At 34.7% G+C, this 20,591-nt stretch overlaps 1 protein-coding gene across 2 annotated transcripts in view; it reads left to right on the forward strand.

Moving 5' to 3' along the window:
• The window catches only part of LOC106462416 (diphosphoinositol polyphosphate phosphohydrolase 1-like), a 62,263-nt gene that overhangs the window by 37,032 nt on the left and 4,640 nt on the right, over window positions 1-20,591 (forward strand). For both annotated transcript variants that reach the window (XM_013922344.2, XM_022389669.1), the window contains exon 3: window positions 19,570-19,654. In XM_013922344.2, coding sequence (XP_013777798.1) covers window positions 19,570-19,654 — 85 coding nt within the window. The remainder of the gene's footprint in view (window positions 1-19,569; window positions 19,655-20,591) is intronic.

Raw genomic sequence — 20,591 nt, forward strand, 5'->3', positions numbered from 1 at the left:
TGGCTCAAAAGATTGCAGCCAACTGTGAAGCATGGGGGTTTCAGCATGATGGTTTGGGGAGCTGTTTGGGTTGGTGGGAGATCGAACTTAGTGGAGTGCGTTGGCAACGTAAATTTTGTGAAATACGTCGAAATATTGGAGGAAAGACTCTTGCCACTTTATTCTTTGGGTTTCGTGGACAAGAACACAACGTTGTTCCAGGAAGATGGAGCACCGTGTCACACTGCTAGCAACACCCAAAAGTGGCAGGGAGAAAATGGTATCCAGAAGTTGTCCTGGCCGAGCCAATCTCCTGTCATGAACCCCATCGAAAACCTCTGGGCCATACTCGACCGGCAAGTCAAGAAACAAAAAAAAAAAACCAACTTCGAAGAGCGATCTACTCCAAGTTTTGAAGCAAGAGTGGGCGAAAAGAAAATCCCACAATCTAAAACTGACGAGATGATTCTCACGATGCCCCAAAGGATCAACGAACTCCACGAAGCGAAAGGAAGATCCACTAGATATTAATTAAATTATAAATATATCAATTCATGTGACTATGACTGAAAATTTTCATTTTTTCTGAAAAGGTGGTGTCTATTTACTTGTGACCACGCTGTGTATGTACATTTTGCTGTTCACGAGGGCTAAGTTAGTCCGTTTACATATCAAAATCAATAAGTGAGGCAGAAGATACAGCAATTTCTTCCTGCAAATATGAACGTTCAGCTTCATCCATTGCGTCTTCAGGAATTGTACTATCACTATCAATCAGTACCCTCATTTTAGCTGAAGTTAAAGAAAAGATGCTTTTATCTTTGAAACGGTGACACGAAATCTATTTCGCCATTTTCCTTGAAGAACTGAATTCATCAGAATCTGATGTACTTTATCGGCGGACACTTTCCGATTTTTGTTTCTTTTCCCCATTTCGTATAACTCAATTAACTTTTCCACACACTCCCTAGGCATTTCATCTTTGGTATTCCCTGGATAGCATGCCCACCCTTCTGACAATGCTTCTGCACAAAGTGTAGTAGTTCAACCTCCTACACTGCGTATATCCGCTTCAGGAAGATTACAGTGGACCAAAGATAGTGCTTGGCTAATAGCTAGTGATTTAGCAGGAATACCCGACTTGATCTTTTTCATTCTACTCAGAATTTACACGTCGATCAGATGTAAATAATGGTGCCTTGGAGGATGTAAATGACAACCTAGTTTCGATATTCAGTTCATTTTTTCCACACGCATTAAGCTTGAACGCTACAAAAACTTCTGCTTTGGATATATTGGACGAGCAGATCAATTTAGCAGCATTAACCTCCCATTGAACCTCATGTATGCTTCGGCTTCCGGGTTTTGCTTTGAACTTTTTCACTAACGTTGGACCATTCAACAGATTGGCATCAAGTATTTTTCCGGTAGTGCCTGCGATCCCATCACTAAATGTTAAGGCCTTGTATATGTTCATTTCCGTAGTTATGTCGTTTTCCGTCTTCCACAAATGAATTGAACGCCAAATTCAAATATGAAAAATGAGTATCTAGTCTTCCTTTACCAGTTTGAGCCTCCGTATAAATCCACTTCTCGACATGGAAAATGTGCTTATCAGTGGAAGACTGCATTCCAACATTAAGATGGTATATATATGTGGGATCAGATCCTGTGAGGCAAAGCATGTAGCATTGTCACTTTTAAGAATCACTCTACGGATATCAGGACAATTTGTTCGAACATCCTGTAGGATCTCTATTAGTGCAGCCACAACTTGTACATTATCTTGTCCTGTGTATCCTTCCACCACATAATCAACGAATTCTTACAGAAATCCAGGAACACCTGCATCTTCACACACCCATCTGACCCTCATTGAACCAAGCAAATTACTCCACTTGAGCTTCCCTGTACTTCATGGGTAACACCTTCTGCTTACGGTCAAGCACAATAAACATCATTGATGAATTAACCTTCATTTCTTCTTTAACTTTGTTGATTGCATCAAATTGAACTTTTGCTCTAAGCCTATGGGCCATGTATCATAATGTCGTATTTTGTAGAATCGGGATGCATGCTAACATTGATTCTACTTCCTTTGTTGTATCAAGATCATCCACTAGTAATGAGGCAGCCTGCACCAAAATTTGCCTAACCGAAGTGTCGAAGAAATTGACGCATTTGCTACACTTAACGCAATAGCTGTGATTGTGAACATGATCACATCGTCCACCTAGTGCAAACGTACAGCAATGGGTCTGATCATCAGACGATAAATTCAAATGCTTGTGTGTTTACTCTGTGTCAGAAATAACATTATTTCTTTCCATCACTGTAAGATTTTCTCGATGCTTCCTTGAATATCATTTGCCGCAATTTCTTCAGGATACTTCATATTGCTTAATCTTGCCATCATGGACTCGAATACTGAACTGACATATCATAATCGAATATCGTAGGTTGACAAACCAGTTTTTGTTTCGCCTCTTTTTGTCAGCAGCTTAACGATATCGCGAAATGTACGCACCCCAACCTGATCATGACTATCAAAGGAATTAATATACGCTTTGTGAAGGTCTTCGATACTTCACGTTCATAAACCGGCATATCTGAAAATACGTGGTTTTCAATCCTTACATTCCTTGTTTGACTCGAAGGCTTCGTTGAATGAATGTAATTGCTGTTGCAATTCTCTGGCTGTCCACACGGAAAGTATAATTGTGTTTTGGCAGATCTGTTCCACACTTCAGAGTAGCAAACATCTTTCTCAAGGATGAAAACTTCACTTTTCCTATTGAGTGCTTCTGAAGTGGTATAAGCTGTTTTTGTTGGTCTGGTAGAGTATTGAATTCGTCGGCGAGCATCCTGAAGCATGTACGTCGTTCGAGTGAATTTGCCAAAATGCTTTGAGCAACCATGGAAATGTTTCTGCACCCAACAAGTGATAGCTTGCACAAGCTTTTGGAAATAAAATACGTCTTCAATTCAAATAGATCGGTCGGATACAAAAGTTGGAATAACTTATCGGTTACTTGTGTGCACATTTGAACATCCCTCTGTCTTTGTCTCACACTTTGCAATGCATTAGCTTTATACCTACCTATAGGTAAAGATTCCAAAGCTGTGCAATTGGTAATATCCAAGGCACTGAATATAGCAGTAATGGTTTTAGAGGCTTCAGCGTTTCCATCTTCTCCAGAATCAATATCATACATCTTGCTTTCTTCTAATCTAATTCGATTTTGACCTCTCAGGGCACTTGTCCTTCTCATTACTCTTCTTTCTCCACTTTCAGCATCATTTCTTCGCTTCCAATTAATATGAATCCAAAGGTAAGCAGCATCTACAAACGCCACAGGAGAAGCAGTTTCCTTTATTTCTATGTTTATGTTCCTGGCAAGACATTTTACAGATTTCACTTATGAGTATATTTTTTCAATCAGAAGAAGAATCCTTTTTAGACTATATTATTGGACTACGGTTACGTAATCTGGCGCCTCCAATCCCTTTTTCGGCTCTGACGTTTTTTCCCTAAATTTGGGTCGGACTTTCGCGACCGGAGGTCTTAAAATATTTTTTTTCTTGGTAAAATTTGGGGGAAAAATTCACGGGCAGTTAGAGATTTAGAATACCTCTACATCCGTTCTAATTAAGGAAGATAAAATTATAGATTTTTGACTGAAGTAAAAAATGACAGTTAACTGTTATTTAAATTCTGTGGAGCGCGACAGTTTTTATTTGGATTTTAAACTAGCCCAGGACCCTCCTAACGCCGATTTTAAGCAGATGTGTATTCGTAGGAAGGCGGAAAGCAATTTTAACGGCACGATTTTGTTGGATCTGAAGAGAATATTGGATATGGTTCAGGTGACAACCTGCAATACAGGAATGGTTTGATGAAAAACTTTATACATTATTAAATGAGAAGAAGAAGAAGGAGTTACATCCGCGAGCACTGCCTCCAACTTGACGAAGGTATTTTTATTATTTTGCTGAATTTAGGAATAATGCCGTCAAAATAATGATTCTAAATAAGTTTATTATTGAAGGTCATCCCTAGAAATTTGTTTGAGAGCTCTTGCATAAGAAATTTGTTCAGTAATTCTAACGTTATTTACAATTCTAGTTTGACCATGGAATATTGCAGAATGATCTTTCCCACACAAGCAACATTCAGGGAAATTTTACTATTGATATTCCTCAAAGTTATGATTTTCACCACACCTCACACAGCACCTGATTTAACGACAACTTTTTTTGCCATGTATGCATATTTTTGAGGTTGTAACACCTTACCGAAGATGAGATAAATTCATTTACTAAAAAAAAAAACCTGTATCCAAGAACACCTTCTTAACTAGTCTAAGTCAAAGCTAACCACAACAGATTCTGTCTCCACATCAATTTTCTTAATCTAAATACGTGTGATACAACTTGATGCAGATTAATTCTTAGGCGTTTGCCATCTACACTTATTGGTACACCATGAATAATGCTTTTATTCTGGGCAGTAGTATTTCTTTAACAATCATTTTGACTGGATACTCGACAAACTGAAGAAGGTTTTCGTCAAATCGGCCATTTTCTTCTATGTGGTATTTTGAGACCACCTGTTCCTAAAGGGACAACATTTTCTACAGGCCCAATGTTATCACTGACAAACTTAGAAATCTGCAATGGTTTGTTTTGAATTTCGTGCAAATCTACACGAGGGCTATCTGTTCTAGCCGTCCCTAATTTAGCAATGTCAGACTAGAGGAAAGGCAGCTAGTCATCACCGGCAACTCTTGGGCTACTCTTTTACCAACGAATAGTAGGATTGACCGTCACATTATAACCCCCCACGGCTGAAGGGGCGAGCATATTTGGTGAGACAGGGATTCGAACCCGCGACCCTCAGATTACGAGTCGAGCGCCCTAACCACTTTGGCACCACTGTTTAGACAGAAAACCGGTTGATTACGTTAAACTATGGATTAATCTTTTTCGAAATTAACCGCACTAGATTCCATAACAATCATTATCATGCTCCCTGACATAGGTTAGCCTTGTTTGATCTGTGATTTCAACTCAGAACTAGAGGTACGGAAAGCTCTCTTACGTTCTAGAACAACACAAAACTTGTCCTCTACATCTGAAACCTCACCATCTGAACCATAATCACAATCTTTGTCACTCGTGATGACAAAAAAAGTGAAATGCTGACTACAAAACTGAGACTGCCTTTCGACGCATTCCTCACTCTTGCCCAACTAGCACTAGCTACGAATAACCCAAACAACGACTTAATTATTAATCCTATATCAACGAGAAGATAACTCTTAAATTAATTTCCCACAATCTGAACACTTTTTTGCCACCTCTTAATTCTCGCAGCTTCAACTCCATGTTTTTGAGGCCACGCTCTGTTCTTTAATCTTCTTCCTTACTCTATTCCTCCATCTCCTCCCTAAGTTCTTCGTCTTCTGAGACCACTCAGCTTATTAATGAGTAAGCTCTTTTTTTATATGGAGTCTTTGTTCATCATAAGTCCTTTTAAGGTTTTAAAATAACTTAATCGATGACTATATCACACCCATGTAAGTTATGCACCAACACACTTGATTTATTATTCTTGTATATTATTTCACGATGTGACTTTGCTTGCAGTAAAGACAAACAAATTGATAAGCTATATCTAATGCTCGCAATAAAAAAATGTGATATTTATATCTGAAGAAATACTGCATGCGACATCCTGGTTTTGAAATGTACCTATGTTGTACATGCATATATGCTCTATGAAGTTGGTTGTGTAATTGTATTTTAACAGACAAATAATATTTACTAATATATTAGTCTTTGAGACTGAACCTCCAAATTTGTTCTGTTAATGCCGATTTTGAGAACCAATTGTGACACTTATATGTAGGCTGCATGTATCTCGTTTCTATTCATATAAAAATTGCGACTTTTATGAACGTCCTTCTGAAGTGGAAATGACAAAATTTGTTCCACACAGTGAGTAATTGGGTTATCTAATGAATCTATCTAGAAACATTCCCATTAAATATTCATTAAAAGCTAAGAACAAAATGTTATTGGCACTGAACAGAATCATCTTATTCTCTTTTCACACAGTTTTGCTTGAAGTTAGAGGTATCTTGCAAAATAAAAACGTCCGGAAAAAGATGAAGAAAATAAAATGTAAATTTTTCTATCTTTTAATATTGTTTTAGCTTGAACAGCGCCTCCTTCAATTGGGAGGCAGTATATTACAACAAACCAGGAAAACCACAAGAAATGTGCTTTAATTGTATTATTTATTGTCTTTGCTGTAAAAGAATATCAAATATATATTTAATATACGACATGGAAAACATTGATCAGTAATTACATATTATTGATTTCAGTTTCAAACACTAGAATAAGTATCTTGTATTTATTTATTCTAATGAACATTTCATATCAAACAACATTATTTGTGTTCTCTTATTTTATTTGGCTTTTGGTATGATTGAATGTTAAACACTAGAATAAGTATCTTGTATTTATTTATTCTAATGAACATTTCATATCAAACAACATTATTTGTGTTCTTTTATTTTATCTGGCTTTTGGTATGAATGAAGGCCCTCCAGTGGTTCAGCGGGATGTCTGTAGGGTTATAACGCTAAAAACCGGCTTTCGATACCCGTGGTGGGCACAGCACAGATACCCCATTGAGCTTTGCGCTTAACTACAAACAAACCATACAGAGGCGACTTGTAAAGTTCCATAAATTCTAACGAATTTCAATAGCATTACTGTTGCAAAATATACATGTGCCACTGTTCACGTCATTCATATACTACTTTTCTAAAATAATATTATATTATATATTATTATTACATATCAAATACTTGTGTACAAATATGCTTAATCACTGATAATTTCACAACAATTGTAACAGTTATATAATGCTTGATATAGTTTTTTGAAGCTATCAATATGAACAACAATATATTAACTTGTAAATTGTTAGAGAAAATAAAATAATCACATCAGTCACAAAAGTTCAACTGCAGTGATATTTGTAATTTTCACTCCAAATATGCCACATTATCAGTGTCATAATCATAATCAGTAACTTTTGGATCCTTCAGATTTATCACGGTTAGCTTGATTGTTACCTTGGCGATTTGCACTTCTCAGTCCATTTACTCCCATTTGTTAAATATGGACAAGTAGGCAATTTGCACACACGCATGAACTTGTATGAAGCTCAAGAACAACATGTGGTATTGGTTCATCATCCAACCAGTCAATCATTAGTTTTATATTATCATCATATGACCCTATGCATCAAATGGAGATAGCATGACAGGAGAGCTTTAAAGTTTTCGAAACAGCGTGGCTATATTGAATTCTGCACGAAGACATTGGTTGTTGAAATAATCTGTACATGGGGTTAGTTGATAAGAACATACATCACCTTTTTTGGGACAGAAAAGTCGGTATTTCAGTTCATAAATATCATTTAAACTAACCTTATTATATATGAGGCATGTAATTTGTTCAAGTTTGCGCACCAACTTTATTGTCAATTCTCATTATTGTTCAAACTTTTGAAATGTTTTCTTGATAAGTATTCTCTGAATACGTTAGCTTCCATGCTTTAAGCTCTTCTTCACTAGCTAAGACAATTATAGCATCAAAGCATATGAATGCATACATACGCAGTAGTCTGGTCCGATGGTATCTGCAGTCTTCTGAATAACAGTATTCTCTGTGTGATACATGGTGCCGGAATTTTGTTATATTGGAATATATATATGTGTGAACTAAACGCTAGGCACAAAGACATCTGTGTCCTATGATTCAATGTCAATTGATCCAAAGTTTGTTTGGAAGCAATGGGAACGTGGTGCATCATTCATGTGTGGATTTAAGTTCATATATTTCTTCAGTGCCATTTTCAGTCCCCTTATAGTAGATATACGTTCATTCTATTTTGGCTTCCTCCATTCATTTCTATGAAGTTCCTGACAGGGATTATCTCCATTGAGGAATGTTATCCCTAGGTACGATGTTTTTAAACTGAGATACATTAAGTTGTTTAAATTAACAACTGACTGCAAAAAAAGAAATGTTGGTGATGGGAAAAAGGAATCAATAATTAGAAAGAGCTAACTGGATGATATAGAATATGAATGTTTCGCAAAATATGTTCATTGGAGATACAAAACAGGATGATCAGGAAAATCAACTTTTAACTTTTTTATATATAAAACAGCTATTTCCTCTTCTACCCCTGAGTTTTATGTTTAAGAGTTAATATTGGAATTGTTGACATTTTATTCATTGTAATGATATCAGACTCTATTAAGTGTTTCATTAAGAAATCGCAACATTTATTACGTTTTTAAAAAGTGTCCAAAATACTTATTGAAATATTTCAAAGGTACAGAAACGTTTATAAGAGGATCGATACGTTTTACTGAGAAGTGTTTCTAGTAGTAGTAAATACTGTTTTATACAGTCACGCTAGTCTGTTTTCGTAACGTCTCAGGGTGAAAAAAATCCAGCGCCACATCGTTTTTGCCTAAATTATACTCATGAAAGGACATACAACAAATACTGAAGGATGCTTGGATAAAATTGTCTACACTAGTTGCCTTTTCATACCTTTGTTTCCAAATAAACAGTAGATGAGGTCATAATTCTGTGATTGGTCAGAAATACGTCTGGCATCGTGTATTGGAAACTACCGATAAAATCGTAAGTGCGACGTTAACAAGAATAGCCTTTGTCTTGGCTGATATGAAACAGTTAAATCTCGTTGTTAGGTTTGTTTGTAGTTAAGCACAAAGCTACACAACGGGCTATCTATGCTCTGCCCACCGCCGGTATAGAAACCCGGTTTCTAGCGTTTTAAGTCCGCAGACATACCACTGTGCCACTGGGAGGCAGTTGTTAGGTGAAAATACACGAAAATTGACGCGTGTATGTGCACAATTCTGAAGTAACATCAATGTTTACGTACAACGGGATATGATGGCCATGCATAATATTAAAACAAGTGAGAGGCTTGTTCAGATAAATCTATATTTGCGTTAAGGTTATGATTTACTTCACTCCCATTTATTAAAAATGACTAAAAACTTTGGAGGCAAATTATCAAAAGTTTGAAACTTTTCGTTTCTCTACTTAATGAAACCCCTGCCTATGCTACTGCAGAAACCAAACAAGACATTTAAAAAAAATTTAGAACACTTTGGATATTCACTTGTACTATTGACAGGAATTGATTTAAATGAGATGTTGCCTAATGAGATAATCGTTTTAAGAAGATATTTATTTGTGAAACATGCCTGATATCTCATCACAATATCGTTCTTCTACTGGGGCTTCAACTAAGACTAAAGACTAAGGCCTGGTATTTACCATATGGCCTCATCTGCACACTGACATACAACAAATAAGGTTTAGTTGAAATGCTGTCTAATACTCTTACTGGAAAACTATATTGGGCTAGAAAGAATGATGTTTTAACTTATTATCAGTTTTCTTGTGAGGTAACATCACACACGTTACTAATAAATGTCATGCTCTACTAATTAATGCGTTCAACACCATAATTTTAAATCTGCGTAAATATTAAATATCGGAACAAATGCTTCACCTTATTATCCTTTTTCTACTTCTTTGAAATACCTACTAATTTCACCATTCTATAACTAGAATAGAATATCTTTATTCAAGTAAATTCAACTATTTTTCTCAATTTTTATGCAGGTATATTCTGCATGTAGCTATGAAATTCTCGTTAACTGGATATCAAAAGGTCGTAAACGTGTGCTAATCCTTTTATTTATGCAAGGGCTATAAGATGGTATCACTTTGACCGTTTGTCTGTTGTTCACTTTCTAGACGTTGTACTCATCTCAAGGGATAGCACGGATATTTGTACAAATTTGTTTGAGTTGTGGTTTTCTCCTTTGTACATATTATTTGGAATAGCTTTGGGTTATGAGATATTGCACTTGGATGTCTTGCCTGATTTGAAAGTGCGGTACATTATAATTTTTGCTATCTCTATCCTTTACAGGTGAATTTATAAAGCTTTTTCTCACCCCAATAACCAGTATAATTATTATGGCACATAAAATCCTACCGATAAGTTAAAACTTGCATATATTTATTTGTGGATAAAGATTTTGATTTATTTGTTCTCTCATATTTCCTTTAAAATTATATTCTACAATACATTTCTTGAATCTACCTTCTTGTGGGATACTTTCAACACGTAGTGTTTATCACTGTAACTGATATCCCCATATGTCAAAAGTATCACGCAAGGATGCACATTCCAGAAATGCACTACAGTGCTGTCTTGTAAAACGTCAAAATAGTTGTTACTTAATGTATATTTGATATTCTGTATGATTCTTGTTTTTGTTTACTGTTTGGATACACATAAAAGTCGATGTTTGGTCCATTTATCATTTAGAACACAAATCGTGTTTATGTTGCTCGCAGTATCAAAGAGAATCTGTAAACCATGCTGTAAAATACGACTTAAATTTTGTGAATTTACCTGAAATGTATAAGGAGTATTTCACGCTAATTCCATTTTTACTTCATTTGTTTGTGAACGAATAATTAACCACGTTTAGGTATTGAAAGTTATGGAAGCGACAAGGGATGTTGTTCTTGAAATACTGTGTGAATAATGTGTTAAAATAAAACAAATTCCTCACATGGCAGGAAAATAAGCTCTTGTAATATGTTTTTTTTCCTTGTTTGGTGTGATCTTCTTGGATTAGAAGATAATATAAGTGTTCTATTTTATCGACCAAAAGTTCTACAAGTTGACTTAACTACCACTCATTGATAGATCTAAGTTCACAATATATTTGTTTGTTTGTTGAGTTTTGCTCAAAGCTACTCAAGGGCTATTATGTTAGCCGTCCTTAATTTTGAAGTGGTAGCTAGAGGGAAGGAAGCTAGTCAACACCACTCAATGAAAACTCTTTACTAATGAATAATGGTATTGACTATCACATTATAACGCCCCCACGGCTGAAAGGGCAAGCATGTTTGCTGGCAGGATTAGAACCTGCGACCCGCAGATTGAGAAGTTTACAGTAGATACCAAATTACAATAAATGCACTTATTAATTTCTCTTGTACGTATAATGCTTACTAGTGTCTCTAGTACCTCATTGAAACACAAGCTAAATATTTACAAAACGGAAGTAAAACACGGCTGACTACCGAAGTTGTTAAATTAATAATCAATTCACCACTGTAACATAGTCACTAATTTAATTCAGAATCTTTTTCTGGCCAAACCTGCTCTTTACATTTGGCTCATAATATTTCCTAACCTTTAAAAAAGGTAATAGGTATTAAGGCACACTCATCACGCAATGTGAAAATTCCATCTTAAAAAAATTCCAAGTAAAAAAATATTCAAGCATTATTTACAACAGTTTCTCCTCCTTGGATGTGAAGTCCCTTGGGCAATTAGAATTAACTTCCATGATTGACAGTAATGTAACTTTTAACAATTAAAAACATTGTAACAAACATTAATACCATTAAATCTTTAAGTATGTGTGAAACAAATCACAATAAAAATTTTTATCAACAAAATTATATCTTTCTTTACTTATTTAGTGTCCCTGAAATGTCCAGTCACTAAATTATTTTGGTCGTTATCCATGGAATAGTCGAGATGGACTAATAGGTCCCAAGTTGTCTCAAAACGTCATGTTATGGTACAAAGATGGGACGATCTCTTGTTCTTTAACAACAGTTCCTAATTTATCGCTTGGTGAGTTCACTTCAGGCAGATAGTCAAGGTTCTCGACACGAACTTTGGACTCCCCAGCAAACTGACTTATCTATAGTGAAGTTTTATCTGAAGCTAAGAATTTGACTGTTATCCCACCGTTGTACTTTCAAGGATGATCATAGTGGATGAATTTTGGTTTCGACTACCTGTTTTGTTGTTGTTGTTTTTAATTCTGCTCTGTTGCAGTTTAAATTGTCTGTCTTCATTATCTTGTGTTCTCATATTCATTTCACCGGATCAACCTCTGATAGCGTAATTGTCGTGTAATGCAAAGGAATTATATGGTCCTGGATTGTGAAACTGTTGAGCATCAAAGTGTCTGTCGATTCGTTTCTATAGGCAGTTCCCAGTTTTCAATACCAGATCAGGTGGAACAGTGATAACCGTAGATCCAGTGCATAGTACAAGGCTTCCCGTTAATGAATCTAGTGACTCGTGTACTTATTTCTTTAAATAATGTATTTCTTATTTAAATTGGGACAGAAGGGATATTCTCACTCTCATCCTTGGTTTATTATAAATGGCGTATTCATCATAATCCGGGATATAATGTTCATGTTTTCCACACTTATAGCAGTTTCCTTCTCCTCTCATTGTTTGGAGCAATCTTTTTATTTTTTAAAGGCTTTTGTCTGCATTTTCTGGCAAAATTGTATTTTTAAGTTGCAGTTGTTTAATTGATTATTTACGTTTTTCCAAACTTCCATCAGAAAAACTGATAATTATTGGATTGTGCTTTTAGTTGTTTATCCGCATCTTTCTTTAATTAAAGTTCCATAATTGATGACGTTCCAACTGGTAAGCTTACTTGAAAGATCAATAGCCTATTTCAAATGCACTTATCCACTAGGGCACCAGTGAATTAGTTATGTACCAAAGAATCCACCATTTCATGTCGTGAAACATCTGGATAAGATAAGTGAGCAAGTCTTTCCACATCTTTAGTAAGTTTGGCTGAGGATCCATCCTTTCTCCTTACTGTACTCCCAAACTGTGCCTTATAAACTTTCTTCTGGTGTAAAAATCCAAATTTGTTTGATAATGTGGCTACTAATAAAAGAAAAAGAACATTTCTGGCTTTCAGAAAAACAAATTAACAAAAAAAAAGGATATTTATTGGACCATTTCGATTAAATTAATGATAGTTACAAGATCCTTTATTTTCAGCAGCTTCGTGAAATTCATTTTGATAAGATTTGCTGATTTATCAATACTCTTCGATACTCGTTGCCTGATTGTTTTAAAATTAATCAAATTATATTTGCTTGTTTATACTAATCCAAGTTTTTGACTATGTTTATCATTACATTCCTTTTTTTATTGCCCGAATTATCGCACTGTTTGGTTCTATATAGCCAACCTTGCTTAATGCCGTGTAATTGAAGTGCTGAAACTCCAGGGTGTCCGAAAAGTGTGGAAACCTGGGCACTTCAACGAATTTTACAGAATGTGTTCCATATGCTGTCCTTATAATTCGAAAGAAGATTGAATTAACATCAGGATTAACTCGACCTTCTCATGCTTTGCCAGCACCATAATCAGTCACGTATCTGAAATTAAGAAAAGCTGCAAATCACCCATAGTTCCAAACTTTTCGGACACTCTGTTTTATGATACTTAGTTCTCTTGACCAACGACAGATGAGAAATTAGAGACACTGTTTTTAAGAAAGGTGATACAACTAATAGAGTTTCTAAGGTTTATTTTTAACCCGAACACATTTCAACTGCGACGGAATTCTTGTTGAAAGTTATTTAAAGAACAACTCAAAGGGCTCGACATAAAGTTGATATTCTTCCTTTTGGTTCACATACTTACAATTTTTCACGATTATTTATTACCATATAAAAGTCTGAAAAGATCACAAAGCATCTTGTGCTGGCAAATAAAAGCTCTTTTCTCCCTTGTTAATTGTGGTGGTTGTTTGAGGTATGTAACCTTTCACAACGTGGCTTTAATGGTCTGTTTTAACAAAATTAGCATACTATAAGTTACGGTAAGCTATAAAGAACCGAAATAAAATTAGCCACGTGCTGTTTTATTTGTTTATATATGAGTGACTCAGTATTTCTTAAAAGTTGAAAAAATAATCTTGTCATATCGATTGTTGCATTAATGTTAGTGGTAATTAAATTTAAAATTATAATAATAAATACTAGGAGACATGAGCTATCTAGTATAAATCGTTGTATATAAATAACGCTTTTGTTTTTAAACTCAAATATAATTACTTCTCATATCAGGATCTCCTCTTGGTAAACGAAACTATATAATAGTTGGAGTAAGTTTTCAATAATTTATCCTGTGGTCAGAGACGTAATTTTAATGTGGCGTGATGCATTGTGAGTTAAGAATCAATTCAAACTCTGAACTCATATATTTTTGTTTCATATTGTTATTACGACTGGTGGTTGAATTACACACTCTTGAGGATAAAACGCTGTCATAACATTAACTGTTATAAGACACAAATTATTTGAATACCCATGACTCACATGTAAATTGCACTGTTTCTTTATGCCGTTCTTTTTCTGGGTGTAGCGATCTGGTCTTGATTTCATCTGTTATTACCAACGAAACAGACTGAATGAATATAATTACATGCAGCATTTCATATGATTTAGATTAACCGGGAATAAAACAAATCATAAATGTACCTCGTTTAATCACATATATCCGAGGTCGTTGTAAAATGCTATATTTATACGTAGTAAACTTAAACTTTTATTAACAAGCTAAGATGTAAGTCATAAGTATGAATCCAATCAGGCATAAGAATAATCATGTTATAAAAATTTGCTAAAATGGAACTACCTTTGCATAATATTAAGAGTAATTTTCTCTCTTGTTGTATCTTTCTTTGCCGCCCCTGAGTGGCTCAGCAGTAAGTCTGTGAACTTATAACGCGAAACATCGAGTTTCGATACCCGTGATGGACAATGTACCCTTGTACTTAACTACAAACAAAATGTGTCTGTTCTTTTGTGATATTATTTTGCAATTAAAATATTTTTTTTTACTTAATGAATAATCTTTTCACAATAATACTTTTATTTTTATATCTATTTTAAATTACCACCGCTCTTGGTTCAATTTAGTTCATTACACAGAATGACAGCAAAGTTCCATTATCATTCAAAAGCTTTCCAAGTTTCCCATGACTCAACTAGATAAAAAATACCCAAGAATTTAGTAACAAGAAACATGCTCAAATTACAGTTTTACTTAATGAGGATAAACGTCAACAGTATATTGTTCAAACACTTGGTGTTTCGTAGAGTGTTGTATCAAAGAGCATATAGAGTGTTTTAATGCAACTGGGAGTTTTATGGTATGTTAAGAGGAACTAACATACTCAAATTACAGTTTTACTTAATGAAGATAAACGTCAACAGTATATTGTTCAAACACTTGGTGTTTCGTAGAGTGTTGTATCAAAGAGCATTTAGAGTGTTTTAATGCAACTGGGAGTTTTATGGTATGTTAAGAGGAACTAACAAAACACCCAACGAGAGAATAATGTCACCTGAAGAATTTAAACAGTAAAGAGATTCTAAACATTCCCAGAAATATATATATAAAAGTAAGAATATATTTTCGGAGTTAGAATTGGGATGTTTGTGATTGCAAGAGCATGGCACAGAAATAACTGTCTTATTTTCTCACATGAAATAAAACCATGTTGTTGTCCAACTTCTGAGCGGAACAAGTACTTTATCTAGTAATGCTTCTACAATTGAGAGTTTTATGTATACAGTATATCTTAGTTTGGATTCTGTTTTAAAATGTAAACAAAAGGTTTATCAGCTTGAAAAGTCCTTTCCAAAAAGATTTGGATAATTAAGGAAAAATTGTGTATTTTTAACTTCCCCAATATATAACAAAAGTATCACGAGATTTCAGCGAATAAATCGAAACATCAAGCTAGTTTGAAGAAACAGATGGCCTAGTTATTCAAAACAACAGGCTCGGTTAGAAAATATTAACGAATCATATATCGCGTGTTCTATATTATAAATTGTACTAACTCTCTTACCAGTCATTTGTTCATTATCCGTATGTAAGGTATGGTTATAAATCAAGTTAGCTCTCATGTCTGTCACATTGTTCATAATTCATGCTTAAATTACGATTATGAATTCTACTAACTCTCCTGCCAATCACGTGTCCACCATAGCATGGCCGTTGAGGAGTTATATTTGTAACAAAGTTTTCTCAAGTTATTTTTGGAACATTTGGAGCTTAAAGTTTGATCTCTATAGTATATCGAAAATCTGAAGTGAAAAAAAACACGTTTTGTGGAAACTGTCTTACATGAAAATTATCTGTTTAACTCCTATGCTTACGGGGTCTTCAAGATTTGGTATACATGGGGTGGATGAGAGATGGATACCTGAAGTGAAAATGGAAAAGTATGAAAATAATATCCAATCTTGACGATATTTGAAAAAATAGTTTTGTTTTAGTAAATTACTAGATGCCCAGACCATCCTGATGACGTCATTAGTATGGAAAATTTTGCTGATTTATCGTACCTAGTTTATGTAACCACACTTTTTGTTTGTTAGCTATATACTCCAGGTAACAACATCAAAATATGTATTGGACGTAACGATATTTTTTATCTTTACTAGTTGAATATTTAAGGTGCCCTCAGCCATCGCATAACTCTCTTCATAAAATCATTTTATTGCAATTTAAGTAACACGGCAAATATCGGATTTCAATACAGAATCACACGTGCGGAAGTTAAGTTTTCTTCATTATTCCAATTTCTTCAGCAACCACCAAAAATTTATACCTCTGAAGACTGGTTTCTATTGTCAATGTTTGTCCTGTCTGATTCATAACGAAAACGTTTTACTGGATATGTCATGCTTTGGCATGAACCTTGTCCATTTTCCTTGCTGCCAAAAAAGGAAAATATATATCGAAAGGTTAATTACTTTTTCAGAATCCAGTCAAATGATCTGATAAGAATCTAAGGAACTTCCGAATTTTCTCAAATCCAGTCTTCCTTTTTTTCAGCTATTTAAACTAAACAACCTGATTAGGAAAAACAAAAACCATCCCTCTTGCCCTTTCCTTTTCATTTATCAAAATTCTCCTGTTGATAAACCAGTTTTATGTATACAATATATCTTAATTTGGCTTCTGTATTAAAACTTGTTTGTTTGTTTCTTGTTTTTTGAATTTCGCGCAAAGCTACACGAGGGCTATCTGCGCTAGCCGTTCCTAACTTAGCAGTGTAAGACTAGAGGGAAGACAGCTAGTCATCATCACCAACCGCCAACTCTTGGGCTACTCTTTTTACCAAAGAATAGTGGGATTGACCGTCACATTATAACGCCCCCACGGCTGAAAGGGCGAGCATGTTCGGTAGGACCGGGATTCGAACCCGCGATCCGCAGATTGCGAGTCGAGCTCCCTAACCACCTGGCCATGCGGGGCCGTATTAAAACTTAAACAATATGTTTGTCAGTTCGAAAAGTCCTTTCCAAAAAGACTTGGATAACCAAAGAAGAATTGTGATTTCTGTGGTCCACCGGTGGGTCAACGGTAAATTTACTAACTTAAAATATTAATATCCGGGGTTTGAATCCCCGCATTCGACAGAGTGCAGATAGCCCATTGTGTAGCAACATTGTTTCCTGCGGAGCTACGAATGTGAAAAAGACTTACTCGCTACTTGTAACGTTCCTTTTTGCAGCTTGTCTTTGATTTTTCAGTTTCGCTGCAATTATTTCTTCTAGAAATTTCCAAAAACAAAGTTGATGTTTTTCCAAAAACTTTAAAGAATGTTTTTGCAATTTTAACACGGTTCATGAATTCAGATTCATGAGGTCGAAAGTTAGTTTTGTATTTCAGTGTATGCAAGAGCAATGTAAGTATGTAACTTCAGCTAATTTCCATATTAAACTTTTTCCAAAGCTGATATTTGCTAAGTTTAGATATATTACAGAGCACAAAATTTGGGACCTACGACACCAAATTCATCTCGGTGACTCTTTCTCTGGGTAGGCCCTATTATTAGGGTTCAACGATCATACTAGTAAAGTATTATTATAAAGTTGTTTGTCAAGATAATTTTGATTTCTTTTTTTACCGTCTTCTTGATTTCATAAAGGATTTTCTGAAGAGCTTAAGGTAAAACGAGAGCATGTATATACCAAAAAAATTTACTTTTTGGATTGCCCAGTAAGTTTAAGGACAAACAATGATGAAACATGGGGGTTCGAATCACCATGAACTAGTTTTATGTGCACGAAGATGCCTCAGTAACTGCAACTGGTTCCATTTCTTCTCTCCGCTCAGTATCAGTGTTACCTAAAAAAAGTGTAACGTTTACACGATGAGAGGAATCTAGACATGTTTTGTTGTAGAGAAGTTTCTGACGTGGTAAAAAAACAACAAAAAATGTCGTACCGCCATATGATATACTGTTTTTGTTTCCTTAGTAACAAACTAGTCAAAACTATCACATCAAAAGTATATCATTTATACAGCAAAATAAAAAATAAAAAAGGACAGAAAAGTCCACACACAAATTAGACGAACAGAAATGTTCTCTTTAAAGATACTGAATGTTTACACCCAGGATTACGATTCGGGTTCTTTGTTTTAGGTTTAGTACGGCGAGAATGACAGTGCTAAACTATTTAAAAATGATGTCTGAAAAAAATACACAAACTGATGAAAAGGTTATACGCAGTTAGCCGCCTTATGAAATCACGTAGCTATGGACAAACCACGAGACTGTGTAGACAACTTGACAAGTTTACTACAAGTAATTTCTGTGGTTTAGTTATTGCTTACATGAGGCAGACCTATCAGTTAGTTCGTATACAGTTTCCCTGGCACGTTTTTTTTTTTGTTGTTGTTGAGTTTCAAAAGAAATGGTCTTCAAAGTTGGTATACAGACTCTAATAAATTATGTATAATGTTATTAATAGCAGTAATGCAAATTATTATCTTTGCGTTTATCGACCGAAACGTTGCTTGTGCGCAGTATGTATGTAGAAGCTATTTTGTTGAATAGCTTTTACTTTATTTACTTTGTTTTACTACATACGTTCATGTTTATATAAAATGAAAAGTAAATATACGTAATAAAAGTAGGTTCTTAATGGATCACATCACATTGAGACTCTTTTCCCAGTCGCTATTAGAGATAGTACTTAACATGATGAGAATATTTTCTTTGTAGTTTATTGTCTTCTTATCAATAACTTATAATCAAAATTACCCCCGTAATGAATATAGCCAATTTAATATATCATTCTAACTAGAGGTATTGCGCAAAGTCATAAAACAAAAACTTATCATGATTGGAATGCATTGATTCATCAGTTGAGAAATATGTCAAGATAGAAAGTAACACAAATATATTGAGGCTTTTCAGTGATCGATATCTTTGTTTGAAGTTAAGCACAAAGCTACACAATGGGCTATCTGTGCTCTGCCCACTACGAGTATCGAAACCCGGTTTCTAGTGTTGTAAGTCCGTAGACATACCGCTGTGCCACTGGGGGGGTCTGATCGATATCTAAATGTAAATCTAAACATGTGTTAATACACAGAAATATTATTAGCTTTAAATCGTTATCGTTTTCATGTCGTTTATTGTAATGTCTTTTTTTTCTTTCTCAAAAATGTTTACCTAAGAATATTTTTGCCACACAAGAGAAAATTTAAATTCTGTGTTCCCCCCTTTTTTTTTTTGAAAACTACTAAAATTCTTGGGCTATAATTTCATATTATTTGTACAGAATTCTGAGAGGAAACATAGAACCTCTGTGTACGTGTTACTTGTGACTGAAGAACTCGAAGTCTGGGAAGAATCTCAAAGTAGGGGTAAGTTACAAAAAGCACTTTTTCGTAAGCTGTTTGCAAAAACTTCTTTTATCTGATTCGATTTACTTTCGAAACTATTAGTAATATTCAGAATTTACCTTTCGTTAATCAGTTTATTATTATTAATTTGTTTGTTTGTTTTTTAAAGTTAAGCACAAAGCTACACAATGGGTTATCTGTGCTCTACCCACCACCAGGTTTTAGCGTTGTAAGTCCGCAGACATGCCGCTGTGCCACTAGGGGGATGATTATTAATAACATCTATGACACATTTAACCTGCCGTTAATGATCTTCAGGACTGTTAGTAATTTTCAAGCATTGAATATACCTTTTGTTAATCGGTTTATGAGTTTTTGTATCATTTATGTGACACATTTAACCTGCCGTTAGTGATATTCAGGACTGTTAGTAATCTTCAAGTATTTAATATACCTTTTGTTAATCGGTTTATGAGTTTTTGTAACATTTATGTGACACATTTAACCTGCCGTTAGTGATCTTCAGGACTGTTAGTAATCTTCAAGCATTGAATTTACCTTTTGTTAATCGGTTTATGAGTTTTTGTATCATTTTTGTGACACATTTAACCTGCCGTTAGTGATCTTCAGGACTGTTAGTAATCTTCAAGCATTGAATATACCTTTTGTTAATCGGTTTATGAGTTTTTCCTGAAGATCACTAACGGCATGTTAAATGTGTCACATAAATGTTACAACTGTTAGTAATCTTCAAGTATTGAATATACCATTTGTTAATCGGTTTATGAGTTTTTGTAACATTTATATGACACATTTAACATGCCGTTAGTGATCTTCAGGACTGTTAGTAACCTTCAAGTATTGAATATACCTTTTGTTAATCGGTTTATGAGTTTTTGTAACATTTATATGACACATTTAACATGCCGTTAGTGATCTTCAGGACTGTTAGTAACCT

This window comes from Limulus polyphemus, unplaced genomic scaffold (assembly GCF_000517525.1).
Source record: "Limulus polyphemus unplaced genomic scaffold, Limulus_polyphemus-2.1.2 Scaffold1161, whole genome shotgun sequence".
In the NCBI taxonomy this organism is placed as follows: domain Eukaryota; kingdom Metazoa; phylum Arthropoda; class Merostomata; order Xiphosura; family Limulidae; genus Limulus; species Limulus polyphemus.